General features: G+C 39.7%; 2 protein-coding genes across 33 annotated transcripts in view; one reads left to right on the top strand and one right to left on the bottom strand.

Moving 5' to 3' along the window:
- The window catches only part of DEPDC5 (DEP domain containing 5, GATOR1 subcomplex subunit), a 161,840-nt gene extending 149,065 nt beyond the window's left edge, over positions 1-12,775 (bottom strand). For 12 of the 13 annotated variants that reach the window (XR_013175741.1, XM_077160444.1, XM_077160449.1 and 9 more), the window contains exons 1-7: positions 12,586-12,761; positions 11,820-11,941; positions 8,906-8,993; positions 8,454-8,500; positions 6,867-6,952; positions 6,008-6,091; positions 4,931-4,980 (exon numbers count right to left, since the gene is read on the bottom strand). Coding sequence is in view for 12 of the 13 variants with exons in the window: in XM_077160444.1 (XP_077016559.1) it covers positions 4,931-4,980; positions 6,008-6,091; positions 6,867-6,952; positions 8,454-8,500; positions 8,906-8,993; positions 11,820-11,877 (413 nt within the window). In the remaining variant the exon portion in view is untranslated. Of the gene's footprint in view, positions 1-4,930; positions 4,981-6,007; positions 6,092-6,866; positions 6,953-8,453; positions 8,501-8,905; positions 8,994-11,819; positions 11,942-12,585 lie in introns of all 13 variants that reach the window. The other variant, XM_077160443.1, reaches the window with a different exon arrangement.
- A 4,065-nt stretch (positions 12,776-16,840) lies between these two features.
- Positions 16,841-27,341, top strand: part of PRR14L (proline rich 14 like) — a 74,947-nt gene continuing 64,446 nt past the window's right edge. For 4 of the 20 annotated variants that reach the window (XM_077160469.1, XM_077160470.1, XM_077160472.1 and 1 more), the window contains exons 1-2: positions 24,303-24,379; positions 25,357-25,521. Coding sequence is in view for 14 of the 20 variants with exons in the window: in XM_077160467.1 (XP_077016582.1) it covers positions 25,483-25,521 (39 nt within the window). In the remaining 6 variants the exon portion in view is untranslated. Of the gene's footprint in view, positions 17,013-17,063; positions 17,474-17,562; positions 17,689-18,753; positions 18,848-24,241; positions 24,767-25,356; positions 25,522-27,341 lie in introns of those variants that run through there. The other 16 variants (XM_077160455.1, XM_077160460.1, XM_077160477.1 and 13 more) reach the window with 13 other exon arrangements.

Here is a 27,341-nt window from a genome sequence, read left to right on the forward strand (position 1 = left end):
CTGTTTTGTCCTTGTTTTACCCAGATCAGGCTACCTGGGAAATTTTTGAGAAATCTGTCAACCTAGTTAGGCCTCCCTCATATCTGTAAAATCAAGGAGGCTGGGCCACGGTTTCCAAATATGCCTCCCAGGAGCCCAGCTCTCCTTTTACCAAGATGGATGCCTCTTAGTTCTGCTTTGTCCAAATGTGTCCGTGAATGCAGACACAGCATTGTGACCTGTGAAGGGACCTGTGTATCTTTAATGTTAGAAGGGCTTCAATTTTCTCATGTATTATGGGATCTACTAGCAGGAAGCATTCTATATACAAGCTGCCAAATACACACATAAATCAGGCCTTTAAAAGGAGTTCTCTTAGTTAGGCACTAGCTCACCAACTTCTACTAGCACGGGTATGCTAAGTGGTATTACAAAATTTGGGCTTAGATTCCTTCACCTCTACTCCCTGCAGAGGTCAAGCCATGATCTTTCAGAGCCTCAGTCAAAAAAACTCAGTAAATTGACTAATAAGAATCCTGTCCCACCTATCTATTAGAGCTCTTGGGAAGATCAAATGAAATATTATAAATGAGAGGACTTGGTAAACTGCAAAAGTTATTATTTCTGGGAGTGAAAGGGTAGTTCAGTGGTAGAATTCTTGCCTGCCATGTGGGAGACCTGGGTTCGATTCCCAACCCGTGTACTTTCTACCCCCCATCCCCCCAAAAATTCAACAAACGGTGCTGTAATAACGGGATAGTCACCTGGAAAAAGAATGAAATGCAACCCCAACCATACAGCATACAAAAAAAGTTATTACTCCTATGGAAATCACTCTTCATTAAGGGGTGGGGGGCGGGAACAACAGAGAACATGCAGTCTTAACCCTTGAGCAGTTCTTTCCCAAATTAGCTCCTAAACATTTTTTGTGCCTTTACCCAACAGGGCCCTGAGAACCCCTCAGGGGGCAGTCCTTCTCTTTTTTACTGGTTCAGGGGAAGAAAAATCACCACTGATACAGGCAAGTATAAAATCCATATTCTCCAGGACACAGCTCAAGCCCACCAACAGTTTCCCACAAGAGAGACAAAGAGGTACAATGCCTGGCTCGTCCTGGGAAGAAAGAGACCTGAGGGCCATTTCTGGCCAGTCCTTGATTCATGTATGGACTTGGGCAGGTCACTTTCCCTCACTTTTCTGTCAAATGAGCTCCAGCATTCTTTACAACTGACTGTCATCACTGTGTGCATACAAAGTTAAAAACAAGTGAAAAGTAAGGTTATTATAGTGTCATTTGCATTACACATCCTTCAACAACCTAAATCTCTGGCAATGGCCTACTGGTTAAGTACATTATGGTATATCACACAATAGAATATTGTTAACCACTAAAATAACAGTTATAAAGAGTTTTATCTTCATGAGAAACATTTATTATATTAAAATTTTTTTATTACAGAAGTTGTAGATTTACAGAAAGATCATGCAGAAAATATAGTTCCCATATATTCACACCAATTTTTAACATTTTGCATTAGTATGATCTCTTTGTTATAATTGATAAGAAAACATCATAATTGTACTATTAACTATAGTTTTGACAATTTTTTAAATGAAAAAAAAAAAGGATACAAAATAGTACCCACAGTATATCTTCTAAGTAAAGACATGTGCATATGAAAATGAACTACTGGAGGGCTACATGAAAATTCTAATAGTGGTTATCTGTAGGTAGAAGGCTTATATACCACTGTAATTTTTTTTCTTGTTACTGTCTATATTACTCAAATTTTCTAGAACAAACATGCATTTTTAAAATTATGAGAATAGCAGGTTTTTTAAAACCGTATATAAAACTGTATATACTGCATGGTCCCAAACCAAAGGAAAAAAAATACTACAGAATTAAAAATGTTAACAATGGTTACTTCTGAATAGCAATATTATGTTTTCTGCTACTTGCGTATTTGATTTTTCACATTGTCTACAATGAACAAACGCTATCTATAGAAATATTTAGCATATGCCTCGCATAGAGTATGTGCTCAAGAACTTAATTTTATAAGTTAGTGTTATACTAACTTACTAATTTTATAGCCAGTAAGAACCTTTTAAGATAAAGATCATCACAGAATTGGAGCCTCAAATGAAAGATTCCAAGGGATTTCTGGCAGTGTGGAGGATCAAACCAGAAAGCACACAAACTGTTCACTCCAGGGGCTTTAAATGTGATTCTACATACACATCTGGTCTGGGTATGTTCTTCTCCCAAAGAAGGAGAAAGCCTAACAGTTGAGAAGGCAGGGCCAGAAATCAACCAGTGCAGCACTCTCTGGAGTATGAGATTGCAAGTAGCTTTTTGTGTTTACATATTTTTTTATATGTGATTTTTTTAAATGTATATGTATTAGTATAATCAGGAAAAAATATTTTTAGGTTAAAAAAAAAAAAGGAATAATAACTATTCAGCAGCCCAAAAAAATGAGAACTCTACAATGAGATCAAATAGACTAGGGTTCTACGTTCAACATTTTTAAAAAACAAAATGTCAATTATTAGAAGATGAGATTTCAGTTCAACTCTTGTCTTTTAAAATAAAATTGTCTTTAACGTTTATAAATTTCAGATAATACTTTTTAACACTTTAAAGAATACATTAGGAATTTATTCAGAAAAAATAAAAACATTTATCTTCTAAGGAAAAATAAATCTTTAAAATGTTTCAAAGGCTTCATTCTCAAGGGAATGAAGCTCTCAAAAGTCCTTAATTACTCAACAAAATTGCCAAGTTGAAAGGCTAAGTTACAGGGAAATTCTTTAATAGTTCATTTTATTTTAAACTATTAAAGAATAGTTTATTCAAATAAATTACTATAGTATCTTTTCCTAGTGTGGGGCCCAGATCATCCTTTTTTTTTTTGCACATCTTGTAATTAGCAAAAGTAAGTGATCTTTGAGGTAGCATAGAAAAACAGTAAGTAATTCTTCTGGAAAAGAAGGTGGAAGACTTGATGGCTCACATTTAACTACAAATAATCTAAATATTAGAAAGATCTTTAAAAGTGATCAAGTCTAAGACTGACATTATTTCAGGGATCTTCATTCCTCTATCTGCCTTCATGCCACACGAGGGTATTTTAAAGATCAGCTATAGTTAAAGAGCCAAGGAACTTAAGACTGAAAAGGACAGGAGGGTTAAGAAAACTATAGCCTGCAGGTCAAGCCTTCAGCCCACTTCCTGTTTTTGTGTAGCCCACAGCTAAGAATGGCTTTTACGTTTTAAATGCTTGTGAAAACACCAAGAACATGTGACAGAGACCTATGTGGCCCACAAAACTTAAAATATTTCCTATCTGGTCCTTCACAGAAAAGAATTCTAGACCAACCATTTCATTTTGCAGATGAGGAGGCTCAAAGTGATTAAATGACTTGCCCAAGATCACCCTACCAGTCATTAGCATTGTGGAATGAGAATACAGGTTTCCTGTCTCCTCAGCTCTCCGCCACTAGGGAGAGACTGGCTTACAATGGAAGGCAGAAATTGAGATGATTACTTATCTCTTAGAGATTTAGTTACTTCTTAGGCAATGCTTTAGTTGCTTGCATTTTTTTAATTATTATTGTAGTAACAAATATACAACATAAAATTCCTCATTTTCATCACTCTCAGAAAGAATGCAATTCATTGGTTAATACCAATATATTAATACCAATTAATACCAATATATTCACAATGTTATGCTATCATAACCACCATCCCTTACCTAAACTTTTCCAACACCCCAAACAGAAACTCTGCTCCCTAACTCCCTATTCCTCTTCCAGCTGCCCCTGGCAGTCACATATATTTTTCTTTTTTTGCTGTGTCTCCCTACATCCATGTATTTCTATATCTACACATACATACACACACACACGGGCAGATATGTGATACGAATATCATAGGGAATTTTGTTTACAACTTTTTTTGGGGGGGTGGGGGGGGGTGCATGGGCCAGAAATTGAACCGGGGTCTCCTGCATGGCAAGCGAGAATACTACCACTGAACTATCTGCACCCCTAGCTGCTTAGATTTTTAGAAGAATTTTTACTCTCCAACAACTTTTAAAGTACCTCTTTTTGGAAAGATATAATTCTTTTATCCTGCCTTTGAGGATCAGTATCTCAGAATAATCAAGTAGTCTTAGTTGATGATACAAGGTTCTTCTTTACGAAAGGATTCCGGCTAATAAACATAGAACGTACGATCGTATTAAAAACTCACCATCTTGCAACAATCATTAATGGTTGCAAATATTGGGTGAATAGTTTGTTGCATCACCTGAACCCACTGATCAACCAAAAATATTACTAAAAGTGAGTCAACTAGACATAAATATGCTTTGTGTGTACACAGTAAATTTCAGGACAGACACAGGGCGCTTCTGGAGAAAAGGATTTATATTTCATTGTGAGTTTTTTTGTACTGTTTGAATGCTTTACTATGTGGACGTAATACTTTTAAATTAAAAGTTTAAAAGGGTTTCAAAAAGTTCCTTTTTCTCTTCTCTTCACAAATGAAATCTAGAAGTAATTTCAAGAAATCAAGAGCACTGCAATTTAGTTTATAAGGCAGCAAATCAGGAACTATTGTCCTAGCTCATCTTATGTCTCCAAACCTGTTTCCTAAGCTGTCAAACAAGAAAATCTGACTAAATATGTTCATTTAAGTTTCTTTCCAATTCTAAAATTATGAGTCTACACCTTCTTTGTCATAGAACCAGTGGCTTTAGCAACTTCTTCCGTTAATCTTAAAACTACTATAGTGCATTTTGTTCTAGCTACAACAATCACGAAAATAAGCTCATCTGTATTTATTATACAGCCATCCATAGGCTTACAGTGTTAGGGCCTCAAGTGCCTGATACAACCCACTCATAAGGTAATATGTCAAAACTGGTGTAATACCTACCTGATACCAGCAAATTCCACCTTCTGGGTGATATAGGCACATGTGCTGACCTACAAGAAGAGAGCGAGAAAGAGAAAAAAAAAATTCAACAACACAGTAAGGCCATGAGAAGTCACAAACAAGGTCTTCAGGCTTTCTAAGCTTCTCCAACAACCCAAAGTTCAACTAACAAGGGAGTAACAGATTCACACCATAGGAAAATCTGCTGGAGCAGGAAAAATAGTAGGTTCTTAAGAATTTGGCAAGCACAAGGCAATAGTAAAGACCAGGTGGGGAAGAAGTGGACAGCTTCATAAATATACTTATCCATGTTCAAATGTACATCTACATTTAAAATCATTTAAATAAAGCATATTTTATCTTTTTTTATCTTTCATTTTTAAAAAATTGAACCTGCTCCCACCAAACAAAAAACGAGCAAAGATTTTCTTATGAAGATTTATACTGTATGGAAATTCTACCTATACTTTATTGTTTCATAAATACTATTTGAACACAAAAGGTTCAATATGGAAAGTTTTCACCATCAGCTCACAACTCTGAAGAACTGATCATTTTAAGTGGAAAATGAGAATTAAAAATAATAAATAAATAAATAAGGAAAATGGAAGCAGTGGACAGCAAAAAGCAGTCTGACCTGAGAGCTACAAGATCTGGTTTCTAGATCAGAGTCAACTGCTTCTGGCCGTGTAGCCTTGCGTAATCAAATCACTTAACTTCTCAATCTCAGTTTTCAAATCTGTAAATCGGGGACAATTATATCTGCCCACAAAGCCCAAATGAGACCAAGTGAAAATCTGAAAATAAATAAAGTCCCATTCAAATATAAACTATTACAATTTCCTGCTTGAATCTATAATGCAAAGTAAAAATCTGTTACAATAAATAAGAAAAACAAAACAAATTTCAAAAGAACTATGAAGAAAAGAGAATAGAAAAAATACATAAAATGTTCATAATAATTTAGATGCTAGAATTACAAATGATTTTATACTTTTTCACTCTTCCTCCTAACAGATCTTCTAAATTTCTATAATAAACATGGATTACTTTTTTTTTTTTAAATTAACATCTTACCAAACTTTTCTTTAGTCGCCACATATCTCCACGGCCAATATATTGATCCTTAAAGGTTAATTCCACGAGGTCAAGGGTCACATCCTGTAAGGGATAATGAAATACATGTATCTCTGTACTACTCTGCCACACTTCATAGTCATGAGAGAATGCCGACTCGGAAAAAACATTTTGTAAAAAAAAAAAAAAAAGAAAAAAATACTGGAAGAGCAGGACACGGTGGCTCAGCAGGCAGGAATGCTTGCCTGCGATGCCAGAGGACCCGGGTTCGATTCCCGGTGCTGGCCCATGTAAAAATAAATAAATAAATAAAATAAATAAATACTGGAAGACTTTCAACAGCAGAATTCTGATGATAAGTAGATTTTTATCCTGCCAAAGGATTTCTAGAACAGATGATAGGTCCACAACAGATCTTACAGCAGCAGTGTCTCAGTTTAGTGTAAAGAAAATCAGAGTACTAATTCTGTGTCCTAGTCTTGATTATGACACACAAGACATTGAGTTATAGGCTTTATTTCCCTATATAATGTCAATAATATCTTCTGTGCAAAGATTTTCCCTATTATAGCATCATTTCTACAAGAAAAATGAGAATACACATAAAGTTAGTTTAATAGAAAATTTTACATATAGCATATATATATACACACACACACACACAGAATCGTATTAGAACAAACTTCAAAAAAATGGGTTCAAGTCCAATCTAATTATAATCTAAATGATCTATATATGAACATGTATTTAATAGTCCTAACACTATGCTTAAGTAACAAGTTACTTCTTTAATGATCTAATCTTGAGGGACAGTTCTAATTATTCCAAAAAAATATTCAAGACCAGGACAAAGACACACCTTGGGGTCCACAACATTCACATAAACATCTTGATAAGGTCTCAGCCGGAACACCTGAGTCACAGTCTGGTCCACGCTAATAGTTTCTGAAGCAGAAAAGAAATTCAGATCAGATAACACACTCTGGAATGGCAGGTATGTCTTTAATTTTTTTCCTTTTAAGGATGAAATCCAGTTATATTCTAATCTAGAAACATTCAGACATTCAAAAGGCAACATAAATGAACATTTGCCTTGAACAAGACATTTTCTCTGTCTTCCCTGGAATTTATAATTGAGACAGCTCTGTTTTTGAGGTGAGATAAACATGAAATAAGACCTAAACCTCAGCAATTAAAAGACAAGAGAGAGAGAGGGAGAGGGAGAGAGAGAAAAAGAGAGAGAGACAGAGAGAGAGAGAAAATTTTAAAAGCAGCATAAAATAATTCAAAGAGGTCTCAGAAGAGGAAAGCTAACTTTTCTCATTTAGAAGGAAGGTACCAGTGGTACTTAAGGGAGAAACAAAATTTTTAACAAGCTCTTAAGACTAGTAAGATATGTAAAAGGTGGCAGGAGATCAGGTGAGTTTAAGAAGGATACTTTTAGGATTTGGTTTCTATAGAAATCGTTAACTCTTAGGATTTGGATTCTATAGGCTGTTTTCCCATCAAATTGAAATATAAAGAGTAGCTGACATCAAAGTCCTATAGTGCAAAACCAGAAGTTTTATTTGTTTGCTATCTTCCTAAGTACTATTTAAGGAATTACCAATTACCTTATTTGCTTTCTTTTCTTTTCTTTTTTTTTTTACATGGGCAGGCACCGGGAATCGAACCCAGGTCCTCGGGCATGGCAGGCTAGCACTCTTACCTGCTGAGCCACCGTGGCCCGCCCACCTTATTTGCTTTCAATTAGAATTTTGGTTCTATGATCATCCTAGTTTTGTCATCAGAGGCAAAAAAGAAAAGATTTTGATGTGGAATGATTAAGCCACCCTGGCTCCTCCACTTACTAATTTTTAATTCAGGCAAGTCAGTCCATCTCACTGGGACTAACCTCCCTCACTTGCTGGAGAATTGTTGCATTTTCTGTTTTATTGATAATGGCCACTCTAGTGGGTGTGATATAATTTCTCATTGTGGTTTTGATTTGCATTTCCCTAATAGCCAGGGAAGTTGAGCATCTTTTCATGTGCCTTTTAGCAACAAAAAACTCTAAGCATAGTGCCTTGCACATGTGGTACGCAATCATCAATAGATGTTTCTCCCAATACATAGTAGCCATTCAACAAATATCTTGTGAAAAAAAGTTTAATATGTAGGAAAGTGTGATTTGCCAAAACAAATTTTTTAAGTTATGTGTGAAGTCTCACATACACTAATTAACTTTCCTACTGACTCTAAACAAAGATCATTTCTTCAGTAACTTCAAGATGCTGGCAAACTAGTTTTATTTAGTAGTCTTGATACCTGACAATTTTTTTTGAGGGAATACAACTTGATAAGAAAACTATGTGCCCTCACACCCTGAGATTGCAAAAACAGGTATCTTACAGTTTCTTGGACAATAAAGTATAAAAATCTCAGAGAATAGAGATGGACATCTTACCTTTCTGTAAATCTTCTTTAAGTGACTTGACCTGCAAAAGCAGGGGACTGGGGAAAAAAGCAACAAAGAAATGGGATGCTTTCAGGAGTAACTAACCAGCCCTCTACACATCCACCCGACCCCACCCCACCGCAAACAAATCCCTTTAGACATACTGTAACTTACAGCACAACCATAGGAGAAAGTTCCCTTTGAAACAAAGAAACTCTGCACTTGCACTAAAGGAAATGAAGAAATGCTATAGAACTTTTCAGAGTTGTCATTTCAGCTTCTTTTTTAAATAGAAAGCATGAACCAGTTTTAGGAATTTTACTGGTTTATCTAATTCTAGAAGCCATGAGTATTTTTAACCAAAAGCAAAGAGCTATGCTGCCCTTCACGAAGCCCCTTAGACAAAATATCCTTTGGCAACAGTAAGCTGCCTAGTTCCTTGACTCTAGCCAGACACTCACCTGTATTCATCGTTGGGATGAGCAATCTCAACAATATCTCCAAGCTTGATGTGAGGAAACACTCTGGGGTTCACGACTAACTCATCATCTGAAAGACAGTTCTGCCATCTCAAGCAGCAAACATACTCACATGGGTGTCAGGTATGCTATATCCATTTTCACATGGGATCCTCATAAGGCCATCAATTGGTATTCCTTCCAAGGCTTACAATGACTAAAGGATTCACACAGCAGTACAAAGCTAGTGAGTAGCTGATTAGGACAGCATTCAGGGAACTTTGCCTCTAGAACTTGCTCTTTCCACTGCCCCCATTGCCCCCAAGGAAAATGCAGTCTTTAGTCTCTGGGAATTAGACCACCCAGGATAGCCCTTTATCCCCTCAAATTCCAAGTACTTAGCATATAGCAGGAATAAAATCATCTGGGTCCCTGGGTCCCATCACCATCCCTTACATCTGAATGGCATTCACAGAATTTCCCTAAATACTATCATAATGTGGCCCTCTCAATAAACCTTTGTGTTTAACAGAAGTGAGGACACAACCTAGGAGACAAAAATAACTTGCCTAAGAATAGACAACCAGTAACAGCATAGCTAGGGACCCATTAGCAGTCCGGGGTACTTTTTACCTGAAACTCACCACCTCTCACGTGTTATTAAAATCAAGATAAAATCAAGATAAATGTACATAAACAGATGAATGGATAAATAAAATGTGGGAAATTCACACAATGAAATATTACTCAGCCATAAAAGGAATGAATTTCTGATACAGGTTATAACACAAATGAACTTGAAGGCACCATGTTGAATGAAATAAGCCAGACACAAAAGGACAAATATGCAATGACTTCACCTATAGGGAAAACCCAGAATAAGCCAATTCATAGAAAAAGGAAGTAGATTACAGATTACCAGAGACAGGCAGAAGTAGGGCAAAGAGAATTATTGCTTAATGGGTATAGGTTTTCTCTTTGAGATGACGAAAAAGTTTGGTAATGGCTGGTGCTGATGGTAGCACAATATACTGAAGATAATCAATTTGAATAAATTATACACATGAGGCTCAAATGGGAAATTTTGTGCCGTATAAATGCTACCACAATAAAAATTTAAAAATAAAATAAAATGAGGGAGCATGGGTGGTTCAGTGATAGAATGCTCGCCTTTCGTACAGCAGACCAGGGTTCAATTCCTAGACCATGTACCAAATAAATAAATAAAAATAAAGTGAAAAAAAAAAAAGGACTGGTCTTTGGAAGGCAGCATCTGATCAGGGTGAAACTTCTGGTATCAGTTCATGACAGGATCCAATGAGCCCCTTAACAAAATATAGGGAAGACATTTATTTGCCTCCCTTCTCAAATATAACAAACTGAGAACCAAAAAGATGGAATGACTGTTCTTCTACTTTTATTTTTGGGTGAAAGACCTTACAAATAAGTATATCCGGATTTCAATTATAATCAGAACCCGACAAAAATTTATCTAATAAAGCATAGCACTGGACTAATCCCAAATAGGATTTGGTATATTGTTTCCAGTGACAATTTTATGCCAAATCCTCTGTGAAGACTTCCCCTAACCTCCATAGGTCAAATTACACTCAGTAGGCAAATATTTCATTCTGCTTCGTTTTATCTTGTCCTTTTTGCATGTCTGTCTCTTTAATCAAGCTGAAGGACCCTTAAGGACAAGGGACCTTGTGGTATTCATCATTTATGTTTGACCCAGGTACATACTTAATAAATATTTATTGGTATTCACCTGGTGTAACAGTTTTTTGCAGGAAAACTGGTACAACACTAAGCTACCTTTGTCTTGCATATTTGAAAATATGGACTTGGATACAAAGTATACATTATATCCTTCCTATTGCCCAAAGTTATTTGTTTCTATTCAATTCTATCCAACAACATACATAGTATAGTGTTAACAACAGATTGTGTCTTTTCGCAGGAACTGTGTTTTAAATATAATAGTGTCTGCTATATCCTTGTCTAAGAAATTGGCTTCACTTATTGACAGTGAGCCTGGCACTCTGCTAAATGCTTTACATACATCATCTTACTTAATCCATGCACCACCCTATAACACAAAAATTGTTATCCCTTCTTAGCACTCCTTGCCCGCAGGAGGCTTTTAATTTAATGTAGGAGCAAATGCATACCAAAGTACAATTTTAAGAAGGCTAGTGTTGTTAATTCTCATTTTTGAAGCAAATGAGGTTATTAGGAGAGAAAGAACACCATCCCTTTACAAAAGGAAAAAAACCTTATTACTAAATGCCTTCCTATTGTGCAGATTTATAGATTCTCAGTACTAAGAAAAACATAGAATCTATTCCAAAGCCTCTGAATTTGCAAATAAGGTAAACAAGGGGCTTGCCTAAGGTCACACCGAAAATTAGAGGCAGGGCTGATAGGAGGAGCCTGCTTTCCCAACTTACAAGTTGGTGTAGGACAACATGCTGCATCCTGCCCATTCTCTAGGGCAAAGGATGCAGCCTAGGAGCCAGGCAAAGGTTCACACTTTGATCACATCTGTCCTGTGCACATTTACACTACTTCTCTCTCACTGAAAAGTAAAAATTCAAACAACATTCTAATAACTGTTATCTGTCAAATTAGTGCTATTCTGCAATTTTATAGAGCATATACAGTGAATATATAATAAACAAAACAATTAAACAAGTTAAGGAGAGTAAACTGACAAAATTCACAATGTCAAGATGCAAATGCTTATATTCTCCCATCCAACCACCCTCCCCAATACCGTATTATACCTGCTGCTTCACTCAGGTTGCCTGTCTAGCCCCAATTAACTCATGAATCAGTGTGCAGTTTTCAAAGCACTGGAACACAGGAAACCCAGCCAACTTGCACAATCCCCAAAAGACCAATCAATACTGACCACTGCCCCCGAAGCCTTTCTTGTGGATAACCAGTTTGTAGACCTTTGTTGTTCTCATCTTGTCCTGTCGTTTCTTTCAGCTGTTCCAAGCCAGAGGGAGAGATGTCATCTTGCCTCCCTGCCTTTGAAACACAAACAGAAAGGCTGGAATGTCAGACTTTTCCTTGCAGATGCTCTTTGATTTTAGGCCAGTGAAAACACCCGCGTCGCTCAACTGAGAGGCAGCGCCAATCCTGGGAAGAAATCGCTCCTCCAATTACAAGGAGTGATGAGAACAAATAGAATCACCTAATCTGGGAATTTATGGGACTTCGAAGCAGGGTCTAATCCAAACTTCAAGATGAATGGGGAACTCACTACCTCGTCTCCACCTAAACCTAAAACACCCAAATATTGTGAAGATCTTAAATGAGGTTATTTCACTCATTTTGTAGATGAAGAGAGGGCCAGATAGAGCAAGGGACTCGCCCAAGGTCACTCAGAGACTGAGAGGCATCCCCGCCGTACACCGTTTCAATATCTTGGGCAAGGCAACGATAAAGGAGGAGGGCAGGGGCTTGTTCTCAGGACCTCCAATTATACTAATTCTCAGAGGACAACCGTCCCCCAAGTCACAGCTGAGACCACTGAGGCTCAGAGAGGGGCAGAGACTTGCACAAGGTCACACAGCGGGGTCGACTGCAGGGCGGCGCGTGACTCGAACCCCGGCTGTGGCCCCCTTCCCACGTCCCCGCAGCCCAGGCCCGGGGAGGGCAGCTCTACTCACCAGCAACTCCGCAGCCCCTTCCCGCCTGAGGCCGGGGCCGCACGGGCCAAATCCTCACCAGGTCCCGCACACCTTCTCGGGGCGGTCGCCCTGGCTCCCACCGCCAGCGCGCGGCCTCCGCCCCTGAGCCAGAGATGCCGGCCCTGGCCACAGAGCTCTCACCTGAGAACCCGCGCTGCTCCGGTGGCTCCGCCCCCAGGGGCCCGCCCCCTTCCCGCCCACCCGTCCCCCCGGTCTCCGAGACTCTCTGGCCCGACCTCCGTGTCGTCTCGGTGGCCATGCCACTTCCCCATCCGGGGTTCGCGCCGGGGGCGGGGCGTCGGGTGCGGCCTTCAGCTCGGGCCACCCCTCACGCATTTCTATCCGGCGGGTCGGACAGCCACGTTCCTCGGAGAGAAAATCCTCTTTCTCCCGGACATTTCGAATACCTCCATGGCTGGGAACAGCTTTTCTCCTGATCTCGGAGACCCTCCGCTTCCTTGTCTGTAAACGAAGTAAATGACCGTCGCCTGGTCTCGCAAAGTTCCTCGGGGCACGACAGTTTGTCGGAGAACTTTTGTTAAATGCAAAGGGCTGAGCTCCTGAGAAGTAGTGTGATGGCCCCTGCTGGGAAATGCCCACTTTGGGGGTCTTGTCAAACTCTCCAAGCCCCAAATAATGTTCTTGGTTCCTCTGCTTATTAATAGCAATAGTTATCATCGTTTTCATATACAATCCTTGAGTCTGGAGACACTAGACTCCTGGGAAGGAAACTAAGGATGGCTCCTCACCCCGGCTATTCCGACTTGGCCCCGAAGGCTGAGAGTTTAACCAACATCCTCATATTACAACCAGGCCTCAGCCTAAACCCCCATCTGTCAGGACATCTTTCTCTTCTGAGGAAGAGAGTCAAAGCTGGGTGGGGTGTCTCTGACGCTGGCCAAGGGCCTCCTGACAGGTTACCAGTTTCAACTAAATGACCTATGGCTTTCGAGAAATTTGTGGCTTTTAAAACTAAAGCAGAATTGTTGGGGGGATGGGGAAAGTATGCGCATCGCACAGCGCGGGAGGACTTGGGGGTGGGCTAAGAGATCCCCTCCAAAAAGATATACAAGAGCTTCCTTAAGCATGGATACTTCTATTTCAGGATCCTGGAGAAGTTAAATAATTTAACTATTAGGTAACCGTAAACATGTTTATACTAAAGAAAAACGTATATAAACAAATATTGCAACCGTTACACAAATTTTCAGGGATAAATTTCAAAAAAGAAATTTGTATGTTGCCAATTCAAGCAACACGCCCCAGATCCCCAAAAGAAACTTGCTGTTTTCTGGCTTTAGCGAAAGTGGCAAGCGAAAGTCCTTTTGTTCCAGAGGAAACTAAGAATTCTCTCTCCCTGCCCTCAGGGGAATCTGTTTCTTTTTCCTGAGAGAGGTCGGTAATTGGTGTCTTATCTTAGAAAAGTCGACATTTTGCTTTTTAATTTGGCAACTCATAGAAACCTTCATAAGCTTTGAGGTTTTTTGTGGGGTTTTTGTTTTTTGGCTTTTTTGTTGTTGTTGTTTAAAGCTGGTCAGGATTAGGAAAGGCAGGAGCCGGTGGTACCAAACTGGGGATTCCAACATCCTCGGTTCTACAACTCCCTGCACAATTGCCTGTGTTTAGCTGTGCTGTCCTGCAAAAGATACTTCTTTCTCAAATTTCTCCCTCTTCCTACTTCTCAGGGTGTTTGAAGGCAAAATGAGGTGAAGGAAGATGTAAAGGTAGGGTGTTATTAATTAACCACAAGCCTGGAATTCATCATGAAACTGGTTCTCTCACTTTTAGAGAATTGAACCATATGTAAGATGCTTCTTTTGAAGCCCATTGTGCCTTATTTAGGGCAAGGTGCAAGGCCATTTCTAGGGTGAGATGAGTGAAGCACTCCAGGGTGCAAATTTTATAGGGTGCGAAATTTAGAGTGCCAAAAGCACAGTAAGCAAGACAATATTTCAATGCAATATTTTTAAAAATAAAAATTAATAGAGAGACCCATGATGAACAAAATATCAAAATTTAATATAAAAGTAGGTTCAGTATTACTGAGTTTCCCTTTTGCTTCAGAGTCCAATATGGCTCTGCATGGCACCATTATATTTTAAAATTTTTGCATTCAAGTATTCTTTCTTCTTACTGAGCTTTTTTTTTAAATTTATTAATTTAAAAAAATTAAGAACAAACAAAAACATTAACATATAATTCTGTTCTACATATATATTCAGCAATTCTCAATATCATCACATAGTTGCATATTCATCATTTCTTAGAATATTTGCATCAATTCAGAAAAAGAAATAAAAAGACAACAGAAAAAGAAAAAATAACAGAAAAAAAGATTATACATACCATACCACTTACCCCTCACTTTCATTTATCACTAGCATTTCAAACTAAATTTATTTTAACATTTGCTCCCCCTATTATTTATTTTTATTCCATATGTTCTGCTCGTTTCTTGACCTTACTGAGCTTTTTGGCAGCCCTCTTACATTTTATGCCTAAGGTGAGTTCCCCATGAGTCTCACCCTAGCCCAGACTAGAACTGGATAATACATCTGTTTATACTGAGAGGATATTCACAATGATACCAAGTTTAGCAAGCATTCTAGTCCAACTCTTGGTTTCATAGACGGCTGAGAAAACTGAGGCCAGAAGGAAAGACTTGTCAAAGGTTGTAGGGACTATCCATTGCACTCCACCATATCTCCTTCCATCCTGCTTTGTTCCTCCAGCTGCATCCTGGCTTTCACAGTCTTCTCCATGTTGGTGGTGTGAATCTTTTTGCTCTTCTCTCAGTGTTCTTTGTACCTTTTTCTTATTACTACGTCTTTCATGCATTCAACCAATATGGTTTAAGCGTCCATTATGTGCCTCTGTTGTTGAGAATGTGATCTTGAACAGGGAAGACAAGATCTCTGTATTCTTGGAACTTCTATTTCAGTGAGGAAAATAATCACATGAACCTCTCGACCTATAAAATCATAGAAACCTGCTTCAAGATCTATGGCTACATTCTAGTGGCAGATCATAGCAGTCTACTATGGTCCATGGCCTTTGCACATAGTAGGTACTTACTAACACGAGATGAAATTGATTTGAAATGAGTCCAGATCTGTAGTCCAGCCCAGGCCTCTTTCAACTAAGCCACTTATTTTCCATCCTTTTTAGTATAAAGTCCCACTTTCTATATCAAAAGTTTCTCAGACCCCCTCCCCCACCCCCGGCTAAAATCATTAGTTGTCTGAGATAATACTTGAGGACGTGGATACTGAAAATTTAGGAATCTAAATAAGTTGAATTTCTAGTTGATTCATCCCAACAGCATCTGTGTGTATTAGAAATAGGTGGCCTATATAACAACCGTACATTATTCAGACAGGCGGTAGACAATGAGGTTTTCATATGGCTTTGTATATCTCCAGCCCTAACAAAATCTAGGAAAACCACTCTCAGGCCAAAATGGTCTACACGTCGACTGGTTCAAATATATCTTGGTCACAGGAGAGAAAATTAAATCTGCCCCAAATCCCTTCCAAACCCCAATTCTCTAGTATACAAGATTGAATGGCTCCAAGAAGGAACAAATTTCTGTTTTCAACCCAAAACTGTGTGATTATGATCGGGGCAAGTTGCTTCCGTATTTTGGACCTCCTGAATTCCTTTCTGGGTAAACGTATTTTTCTTCTTTCAAATGTCTGTTGAGTGCCTACTTATGACACTGTTAAGCGGCTGAGCAGAGTGATGAATGAAACAGACACGGGTGAGGGAGGGAGGACAGACAATAAATAACTCAGTAAACAGATGAACACAGTAATTTCAACTAGTCATAAAGCTACAAAAAAATTACAACAAGGTGCTGTAACAGAATGGAGGAAGGCATGCCACTTAGATTTAGTGGTTAGCATCATCAGAAGGAGCAGGAGTGGCAGGAACTAAAACATTTTTCCAAAAATGTTACAAAAAGATCTCTCAGGCTGTCAGAATGGAAGCAAGGAGGCCCCAAACATTGCAGCCGTCCAAGCCAATAAAATGGTGGCCTGGACTGGGAAGTAGCAGTGTAGGCACAGAAGGGCCGCCGAAGGATCTGCAAGAATCCGCGTCAAACTGCGCTCCGCTTTAAGAAACTGTAGTGCCGGGGCGCGGCGGAGTGCGCTGGGACGTACGGTGGGCGGGAGGCCCAATGCCGGAAGAGCCGCCCCTGGGAGTGCGCGCGCGCCGTGCGAGGGCGGGGTTTGGGGGAGGCCGCATGGCTGGCTCGGGCCCCGGATGAGGAAGTGCGGGGATCATAGAGCCGAAGAGGCGGCGGCGGCCAGAGCGTCTCTGGGCTCTTTTGGCTCCGTAGGCTCAGGTAGACTTGGAGGAGACGGGCTGGCGGGGCGAACGCGGGTCGCCGAGCAGGCCTCAGGGTAAGAGGCCGCGGGGCGGGAAGGTTTCGGGCGTAAGCACCCCATCCGGCCCTGAGACGACCGTCTGCTGGCCGTGCGGGCTGAAGGGAAACCCGGGACCCCCGCCCTCTCGGGGAGCCCAAGGGAGCGGAGGCTGCGCTGCGGGCGGCGGAGTGACCAGGGGAGAGGGAGGAGACCAGGCTCCGCGTCACGAGGGGGAAACGGCCTCTCGGGATCATGGCCCCGACGGGGGAGAGAGACTCCTCTACAACCTTGATACGGCAAGGGGACCCCCAACTTCTCTCCTCGTGGTGGACGACGCCCCTCGTCGTGGGCGTATGCTCTTCCCCATCTCCAGTCGGTTTGTCAACAGAGGGAGACCCGCTCCCAGGGTGCAGAAGGGGGATTCTGAACTTGCTTTAAGGAGGAATAAGGCATAACCCCCAAACAAGACCTTTGTCCCTTTGGTCATCGCCCCCCAGGTGAAGAGGGAGATTCTCAACTTGCTTAAAAGTGACAGAGGGGGTGTACCTTCTCCGTAAGAAACTTACCTTCCCTCCATTATTTTTCAGCTTTACCCCAAGATATGGAGAGGAAGACCCAGAATTTACTTTGTGGGATTAGGAAGCGGCCTTTCCCTGCCTCTCACTGTCATATCCACCGAGGGAACCTCGCTTCTCTTCCCTCAAGTGTTTTGGTGTGTAATGAGCTCCTTTCCTTGGCGCACTTAAGAGCATGGCTTTTGGAATGAGAGTTACAGTTCTCTTTCCCACCTACCATCTTTGTGACCTTGATTAATTGCTTAACTCACTGTCTCAGTTTCCCCATCTCTAATTTGGGTACTCATGAGGGCTAAGGGAGGATTTGTGTAAGTGCTTAATGCATAGTGAGCTTTTGGGAAGTTATTGCTTTTACTGTTGCTTAATTTATTAAAAATTTGAAATAAAGCAAACCCACGAATATCTTACACAAAGAGATTTTCCCATGCCTGTCCCTTCCCCCACCCCCTTCCCCTAGTCACGAGACCATCCCTTCTCACTGAGAAGACTAGAATATTCCCTCCATCTCATTCTCCCAGTTGAGAAAGAGACTTCTACTCACCTTAGATCCAGCCATACTCCAATGAACAAAGAGGGCCTCACAATAAAATAATCAAGAAAAAAGATTTAGGTTTTGGAATCAGGTTTGTATTTTTTAAGATGGAGACCTGATGCCAGAAGCTAGCCTTTCTCTTGTCAACCGAAACTATCACTTATTCCTATGGTTTGAGATGTCCTTTCCCACTCCCAGGTCTGCTCCTGTGAGGGCAGGTAAGGCTTCCATCTATTTGCATATCAACCTCCCCACCACCACCACAAATGGGTAGATTCCAACTTTTTCCTTTCTCTTGCTCTCCCAAGAAAAACTAAACTGTTCTCTTCTCTACCTTTGAGTAGAGGACTCTTTCCTCCTGTATCTTTAGAGATGGTTTGTTTTCTTCCTTTGAAAAAGAAATGAAAATCTTTTATGCGGAGACCCTTTGTCAGTGAAAATGCTCTAAATCTAAAAAGATTTAGAGCACTGTTTTCACGCCATGTGGAGTCAGAGGGATCCTTTTCTGCATGCTAATAAAGGGAGGAAAAGGGAAATAGTGCTTGAACTGGTCCTTGTTTAGTATATGGACTTCCCTGCCCTACTTTTTAGTTTCTCTAAAGATTCTTGTTAAAAGATTCTTCTTTCCCTGCCCCTCACAAAGAGGCTGCTTCTCTGAATTCCCTCATAGAGAGAATGGCTACAGTGTCTGAACCTTTGGAAAAGAAAGCTCCTTTCTCAAGGTGAAAGGAGTGCTGTGAACTTCTGAGGGCCTGCACATTATTGTGAGTATTGTTCATTGATACAAGTGTGGCAGTGCCCAGTGTTCTTTTCATTAAGAGTAGGCCCTTTGCATTGGAATTAAAGGGAGGGAGACCTTCAGAGTCTAGATTATTGGGGCACATGATTTTCTGTTGGGCTGGTTTCTTTCTTTGTTCGGTTTTTTTTCCCTATCTTTTGCTTACTGCTATAAATTTTATACCTCTAGAACTTGTGTTTTTGGGAGTGTTTTAATGACTAAAGTAAAACTTGCCACTGTATCAGAAATCTGTTATAATAAGATGGAGCACCACAGTCTTTATCTTTCCCTGGTAGTTTTTCTTTTATTCGTGTTTTTGTTATTCAATGGGATCAGGATTAGCACCGCCAGGTTACCTGGACACACTGAAGAAAAATTTTCCATCTATTTTGCCTGTAAAACACTCTTGAATTATCTGAAATACCCTTGAGTGGGGTTTGATCCAAGTTCTGTCCCACCTTTGTTGCTGTCTCTAAGTTTGTTTTTCTGAAACAAAGAGAAAGAGAAAAATAATAATTTAGAGTCAAGGGATTTTTATGGGTAGCAGGGCCCTATGAGATTATTTTGTTCAATTTATTAACTTTGTATATGAAAAACAGGCCCGGGAAGTTAAGTGGCATGCTCCAGACTGTGCAGCTAGTAAGTGAAAGTCAGGACAGGGGCCCTGGCCTGCCAACTTGGACCTGCAATTAGACAGCTTCTAGGGCTGCTTCTGAAACAGAAAGATGACGAGATAATTGTTCTTCACTCAAAAGAATTTCTTCTATTGGAAGAATCTTGCTGCATACTCTGTATAAGTGTAGTCATTTTTTCAGGAATAAGTCTGTTCCCTAAACATTTTAATTCTTGCCTGTGTAATGGTAAAGATGACAAGCCAGTAGCAGCTGGCAAGAGCTGTTAATAAATCTGTTGTTCATTTTTTGCTTATACTCAAATAGCTAATTATCTGGTTACCCTAAACCAGTAAACTGGTTATAAATTATTAGTAAGGATTAAGCCATAAATTCCTGTCTGCACTTTATGTGTTATTCATTCTTTTACTTCAAGTTTATGTAGCAGTTTAACGTAAGAACTTTCATGGTTGAGGCAGAGAGCTCACATTTGGAAAGGTACTGATAGAATAAACGGATAATTCCATTGCTATGCCTTTGTATCTTGACAATAATGTTTAAAATTTTTTTAAACGTAAGTAATACATACTGTGAAAAAAAAAAGTACAGAATACAGGTAAGTCATTTGTCACCCCCTCACCCAAAATAGCTCGGTTAATGTTTGGGTTATAGTCTTTCAAACGTTTTTCCAATATGTATATATGTTTTTCCAAGAGAAGGATCCTGGTGTTCATTTAGTTTAATAACATGATGTCCCAGGCAACTTTCTACGTATTTCTACACATGTATTCAGAAATTTTGTTATAAAGAACTTTAATGTCTTGTTGAAACTTTGTTCTGTTGCTGCAGTATTTGTTGCGTTTCCAATATTTTGATAAATGGCTAAATGTAGAGACAGAAGAATTTAGTGATACAAGCCAGTGATCTGAGAATAATTTTAATTTGCTATGTAGGCTTACATCTAAATATCACTTCATCTCCGAGGGTTCCAACTGAGACATTCAGCTCTTCTCACAACTGCAGATATAGCTCATAATTTGAGGTCCCAGAAATAGGCTAGAAGAAAAAAAAGGAGTGTCTATTTTGCTTCCACAGCCAATGGGCCTAGCTGTTTTACAGGTTGCGAATTCTTAGAAATTTGTCTCTACCAAACAATAGTTTCAAAAGATATAGCCTTGTTTGGCATTTGGAAATTTGAAATTTTCAGTGACCAAAGCTTTAAAATTCTGTTTTGGCTGATACCAGTTTCGGTATGGATGCTGACACAGGAAAAGTAACAGCACTGTTTTCCCTGAAGAATATTTTGAGCCATTTTATGCAATTGTCTGTATTGGCTCATCATAGTCACTTGTTTAGTAAGTATGTATATTCCTCTCTCTTGAGTGGCATTCAGAACAAGGTCTTGAATTAGGACAGTGAGGGGGTGGAAAGGAGTGGGATTTATTAAAGACCCTGAAGGAGTTGATTGCACAGGCTGCAAGTACTAATTGAACAGTGAGTAGATCAGATATGTTTATATCTGGGGTTCAAGTTTGAGCTCTAGGACGATGGCTGTGCTGTCACTGGGTGAGGCAAAAGGGTGAAGAATAAGCATGTACGTTACTGAGGACGTCTTACTTATCCATGTTTCTCACAGCTGTTTGAGTGTAGTAAGACTTAAATCTCCAATCGATTGAAAGGCTTGTATTTTAGACATGTTAAGATTTGGGGTGCCCTTTTCATGAGTAAAATTAAGGTAATGAGCTTGAAAAAATGGTCGAGGTTAGGTATTTTTTGTTTTTTTTTAAAATAGCTTTGTTAAGATAATTCACACACTTTAATTATAATTCACCAATTTAAGTGATACAATTCGGTAGTTTTAGTAGAGTCACGGAGTTGTGCAACCATCACTACAATCAATTTTAGAACAGTTTTATCACTCCAAAAAAGAAACTCTGTGTCCATTACCAGCCAGTTCCTATTTCCCTAACCCTCCCAGCCTCTGGGAACCACTGATCTGCTTTTGTCTTTATGGATTTGCCTATTCTGACATTTCACATAAATGGGATCTTATAATACAGCCTTTGTGATCTTATAATACAGCCTTTGTGACTGGCCTCTTTCATGTAGCACTGTTTTTTCAAGGTTTCGTCCTTGTAGCATATCTCAGGACATCATTCCTTTTCGTGGCTAAATAATATTCCATCATGTGGCTAGTACTGCACTATGTTTATCTATTCATCAGTTAATGGACATTTGAGTTGTTTCCACTTTGGGCTATTGTGAATAATGCTGCTATGAACATTCAAGAACGAGTGTGTGAACATAGTTTTTCATTTTTCTTGTGTGTGCTCCTAGGAATAGAATTGCGGGGTCATATGATTACTCTGTGCTTAAGGTAACAGCTTCACATCATCCTCATGTCAGAGAGGCTGCAGAAATGGGTGAGATCATCAAGAAAGTGAAGCCTGAAAAGGGAGGTGTGTCAGGGATTAAATTTGAGAAAACTGACAAGGAGCCTTTCTATGGACAGGCCTCCTCTTTACAAGCATCCTTTCTTCCACGTATTCTCCCCAGAGCATGTGTGGTGTGAAACCCAAAAACTGGATTACGTATGTTGCTGGGAAAGGGAAGTTGAACCAAATTAAAACCAAATTAAAAAACACTTCCTACTTTTTTTGGCATCAAATAGCTACTCTATCGCTGCTAGTCCCTACATACCCACACATACATAAATGGCCTGAAATTTAAAGTTCTCCCAGAAATATTCAGGAGCTAGGAGAGAAACAGAAAAATAGATTATAGCTCTAAAAACGATATTTTTCTATTGTTCTTTTAAATCTCTGGCACAGCTCTGCTTATGAAAGGCTTTCTTGTAGTCTCATTTTATTCTTCCAGTACTCCTGTACACAATTTATCTCTCCTTACTTCCTGTCTTACCTAAATTTTATGAATCAACAATCTGGTTTCTATTATTTCTAGTATTTAAGTAAGTAGCGTAGCAATACATCCTTTTGGGGAGAGTTTCTTAAAAGCTTTAAGGAAACCCAGTGGATGATTGCACAGGAAAAGGACCTAAGGTAAACCACCTCTCATATGTCAGAAAACCAAGAGAAAGGCAGAACAGTCCAAAACAAAAGGACCTGTCATCTCTTCCTTCCTCATCCCCCATCTTCTGTCCAGAAAGTTCAGGTCCTTCTGAGCAAAGAGGAAAGATTATAAATTCAGGATTACTCGAGGAGTGGTGTGTTTTCTGACTCAAGGACAAAGCATGTACTTTTTGTGTACAAGTGACCTCTGGGACTCTCCCAGATAATCGGGGGAGTAATAGAGATGGAGAAGAGGGAACTGAGTTGTGAAGATCCATATGGGGTTGAGGTTTCCCTGTGGCTCTGTCTCAGAAATCTGAATATGGTCAGTGGAGAGAAGGTGAGACAACTCAACAGTTAAAACAATCTGATCCCCTGAACTAGACTTTACTTGTTTATTTTGGGAAAAGATGGACATTAGGAAGTGCTAGGCGTAGAAATTGGCAGTCTTTCTAAAATATCCTTTTCTATGTGCATTTTGCCCGAAGGGATTTGATGTTAATACCTCTGGTAAATCCTCGCTTTGAACTCAAGAGTTGCCAAATAATTCTCATCCTTTTCTTTCTCTTGGTTAAGGACTGGGAAAGCATCAAGAATGGAAGCATGCAATATCTTTTTAGTTAGCTGCATTCTGTGTTGTCAAGTCAGTGTGGATTTTGTTGGAGAAACTGCACATATTTTGGGAGACTAAAATGAAAAAATTACTGGCCAAGAGACCCTGATTCTGGGTGTGCCATTTTCTAGCTGTGTGTATGTGTGTGCCCACTACTTTAATAATGCAGTATTTTGACCCACTTAGATTTAAATATTTAAGCAGTCTGTTTTCCCACTATCCAATGCAAGAAATGAAACATTACTAACAGGATAGAAGCTCCCTGGGTGTCCCCCTCCTTTCTCTCAGATAACCATGTAATATTTTAGGCAGGTCACTGTATCTGTCTGCTCAGGAGTGGTACTTGATCGATAGTAAGAGGATGATGGCTGTCCTGCTTAGCTCACTGGGTTGTTGTGAGCATCAAATGATCAGATGAGTGGTGTGTATGAAAGCACATGGAAAATCTAAAGATGCTGGATGAAAGTCAGGCATGATTCTGCTAAAGAACTAGTTTCATAGTGTCTTGTGCTAGACTGAGTAGATATAGCTCAAGTGTTCAATAAGCAGTAAAGGAACAGAATTATGTTTTCTCCATATTCTCCTCAAATAGAGAATACTTTCTGAGGAAAAGTCAGTGTATCAGATTCTTCAGAGTTCCTTAGACATTATTCAGTCAACAAATATTTACCAGGTACCTACTAAATGTCAAGCACCTCTCTAGGCATTGGGGCTACATCAGTGAACAAAACAGGTAAGGTCTGTGTCCTGAAAAGAGTAGAAAACTGTCTTTGTTTTTAAATTTACCTCAGGTCTATCCTTACATACTTACACGAGTCTTACTCTCATCTACATTTGATAAGAGTTGAAAATTTTAGTTGAGAATTGTTTATAGGGAAATATTTGAATTGAGGTCAGAGTGATGTCTATTAAAGGTTTAAGAAATTTCTCCACAAATTCAGTCTATTAAGGAGAAGTTTTTGGTGCCAGATAATGCTGGCATTTGAGGTAGAATTTATTTTCCTTATTTTAGTCCGTTGAAACTGAGACAGCTTCCTTCTACCCCATTAAGATTTTAAACTTTTATCCCTTCCTTTGATTTGTGTCAGGGTGAACCATTTGATGTAAAAGACTTGACTCCATAATCTACGTCTGCCCTAATGCTGTCATCGGGAGTAGAGACTCAGCCAGCTCCACTTGATTCCTCCATGTCTGCCGTGGTACAGGAATTATACTCTGAACTCCCAGTAAGTGTCTCCAAAGAGCTTCATGTTGACTCTGAGCCAAGTGTGATTCCAGATGTAAAACCCGGAGCCTCGAGGGCTCTTGTCAGTCAGAGTAGGACATTGCCCTTGGAGCTGCAGAGGACTCACGTGGAAAGTTATTGTGAAGAAGCCTCTGCGACTTTGGATAATGGGGTTGAGTTTGGGCAGTGTGGGCTGGTGGACTCCACAGCAGAAGGTTCTGTGGCTTTTGGGATCTTGGATAGGGAGGAAAAAACTAAGAGCCTGGTGCTAAAGGTCTTCAGAGATCAAGGGAACCAGGAGGAAATTGTAAGAGACCCTTGGGAAGGGCCAAAAGAAGATCCAAGTCAACATTCCACAGCCACTGAGGAAAAGATCAGCCCGAGTCAGGTAAGATGTGAGATGCTGATTCCGTTAACTTGAATGTGAGTGACGGTTTTTCAGAGTAACACTTCCCATCATAAAATACAGATGCCCTTGGTAACTTATGATTTATTCTTGAAGCATATCCAAAATACTGATTTTGATGTTAACTTTCTTTTGATGATCTTTTTTTTTTTCTTATGGGCAGGCACCGGGAATCAAACCCGGGTCCTCTGGCATCGCGGGCAAGCGTTCTTGCCTGCTGAGCCACCGTGGCCCTCTTTTGATGATCTTTTAAACATATGTGTCACATTAGACGTTTGAAGAGAGGAAGTGCTTATCTAATGAGAATGTGTCACTTCTTTGAAGCAGCTACTGTGTATTGAATGTTTAGTCTAGTCATATGGTATTTCTGCATCTGATATTAAGATACGATGTTTCCTCCTTCCGTAAGTTAGTACCACTATTAAGGTGGTGTGATTTGTCCCAGAGATATCTTTGATGGAGACTGTTGGCCTGGATAGGGCTTTACAGGGTGGATACCCTAAAGGGATCACTACACTTCAGAAGTTGGTCTTTAGCTTTGTAGATCCAGAAACTTGCCTTTTATTTTTCAGTATATGAGAGGTGTTGGTTTCTAAAGGACTGGCCTGTGCTAAACCACTTCATGAAAGGATGAACTATAAACCAGAAAGCCAGATGTATTGCTATACAGTGAAAATCAGAATAGTTGTTTCCTATGAATGGTCACGTGGGCTGGCCAGCATGGCTTCTCCCTGAAGGTAAGCTTAAATGGGAAATCAAATTTTTCTCATTGAACCTGAAATTAGAGTAAGAGGGTTTAGTTAGGTGAGACTAATGGTTAGTGAGCTGTGATAGGCTGATAGGCCCAAATCCCTAAAGGAATATACCTCCCAAGTGAACTAAAAAACTTATTTTCTCCCCTAGATGGTGCCCTAGACTAGGGTTCAGTCAAATATTTTCTATAAAGGGCTGTGTAGTAAATATTTTAGACTTTGCAAGCTATAAGGTCTGTGTCAGAACCACTCAACTCTGCTGTTACTGCATGAAAGCAGGCAGAGACAATATTTAACAGTGTGCGGCTGTTCCAGTAGAACTTTATTTATAAAAACAAGGAGCTGACCAACAGACTGTAGTTTGCTGTTCTCTACTCTAGACCTACTTCTTAAACTCATGTTTTCTGGCTTCCTGGGGTAACCTTCGTTCCCTACCTGGTAAATACATCACGTCATTATGCAGGTTGGAGGGCAATTGATTTAGTAGACTTCATAGGTTGACTAATTAGGAACAGATGAAGCATTAGGATAACAGTTGAACATCCTGTCTTATTGGATCTTAGGTTGGGGTGGCCTACCTTAAAATACAAATAGTTAAAATAAAAATTAAATAGTTAAATAAGTTAGGTAACAGATTCAGGATCCAAAAGTTCTTGAGTTTTTGATATGGTAGGCCAAGGCTAATAAGATGAAAAGTTCCTTAATGTAATATTTGATATAAACTAGAAGTTTGTGTAATAAATGTGAGTTATGATAAATGATGAGCACATACATAAACACGTAGATCTACCACCCAACCTGAGAACTAGAGAGTACTATCTTCCTGTTTCTTTTTAAACCATCCCCTTTTTCCTGTTCAACTTTATCAGAGGACGATAACTATTTCGAGTTGTGGAAAACAGTGTGGTATTTAATAGCTATAAATGTAAGAATTTGTACTTGATTCCAAAAATTGAGTTCCACAAGTAAAAGTAAAGCAGAAATACTTGTGGGGAAACAGAAGACCTACAGGTTTTAGCTGGTCAATTAAAATTGACTTTCTGGGGTGCCTTCCAAGAAATGCAAATTTGCTCTTAATGCATTAGCAAAAATTCGTTATCTGGGCTGATAGGTGATGTTCGTGCTCTTTTCTTGTGCTGGTTGGCCCACAACTAGAGATAGTCCTCCTCTTGGTGTCATATGTGAGAGAAATAGAGAAAACCAGGAGTGCGTTCACAGATAATTCCAAACAAATAACAAAACCTGGAAATAATGCCATTGGAGGCCAGGTCGCTGTGTGTCTGATGTGTGAAAGAGGAATCAAGGGAAGTGAGAGAGGTCTTTTAAGAATTTGGAGAGCTGTCGACCAGAAGTGGTCTAGTTGGGTACAGTTAGTCTTGATGGGAGCCATGGGGCAGAAGTAGCTCCTAATCATTCTCAAGTCACAGAACCCTATGGAAATCTGAAAATGACAGACCTCTCAGAAAAGCACACGTACCATTTGTATACCACGTCAGAAGGGTTACAGACCCCTTGAAACCCATCCTTGGAGCTCAGGGTAGCTCTTGCTCGATTGGCAAAACGTAAGCGCAGTCAAAAGACACTGACAGATTGGGAAAAAATATTTTCAACATGTATCACAGATAAAGGGGTTATATCTCTGATATATAAAGGATGATTTGATTGAGGCATAAAGGACCAAAGGTAATAGAAAAACAAGGAAAACACTTGAATAGAAAATTTTGTTTACATATATAAATACATATTTTTATGTCCTTAAGCACAAGAAGATGGTTGGTCTTACTCAGAATTAGAGAATTGCACAT

Source organism: Tamandua tetradactyla, chromosome 5 (assembly GCF_023851605.1).
Source record: "Tamandua tetradactyla isolate mTamTet1 chromosome 5, mTamTet1.pri, whole genome shotgun sequence".
NCBI lineage: Eukaryota > Metazoa > Chordata > Mammalia > Pilosa > Myrmecophagidae > Tamandua > Tamandua tetradactyla.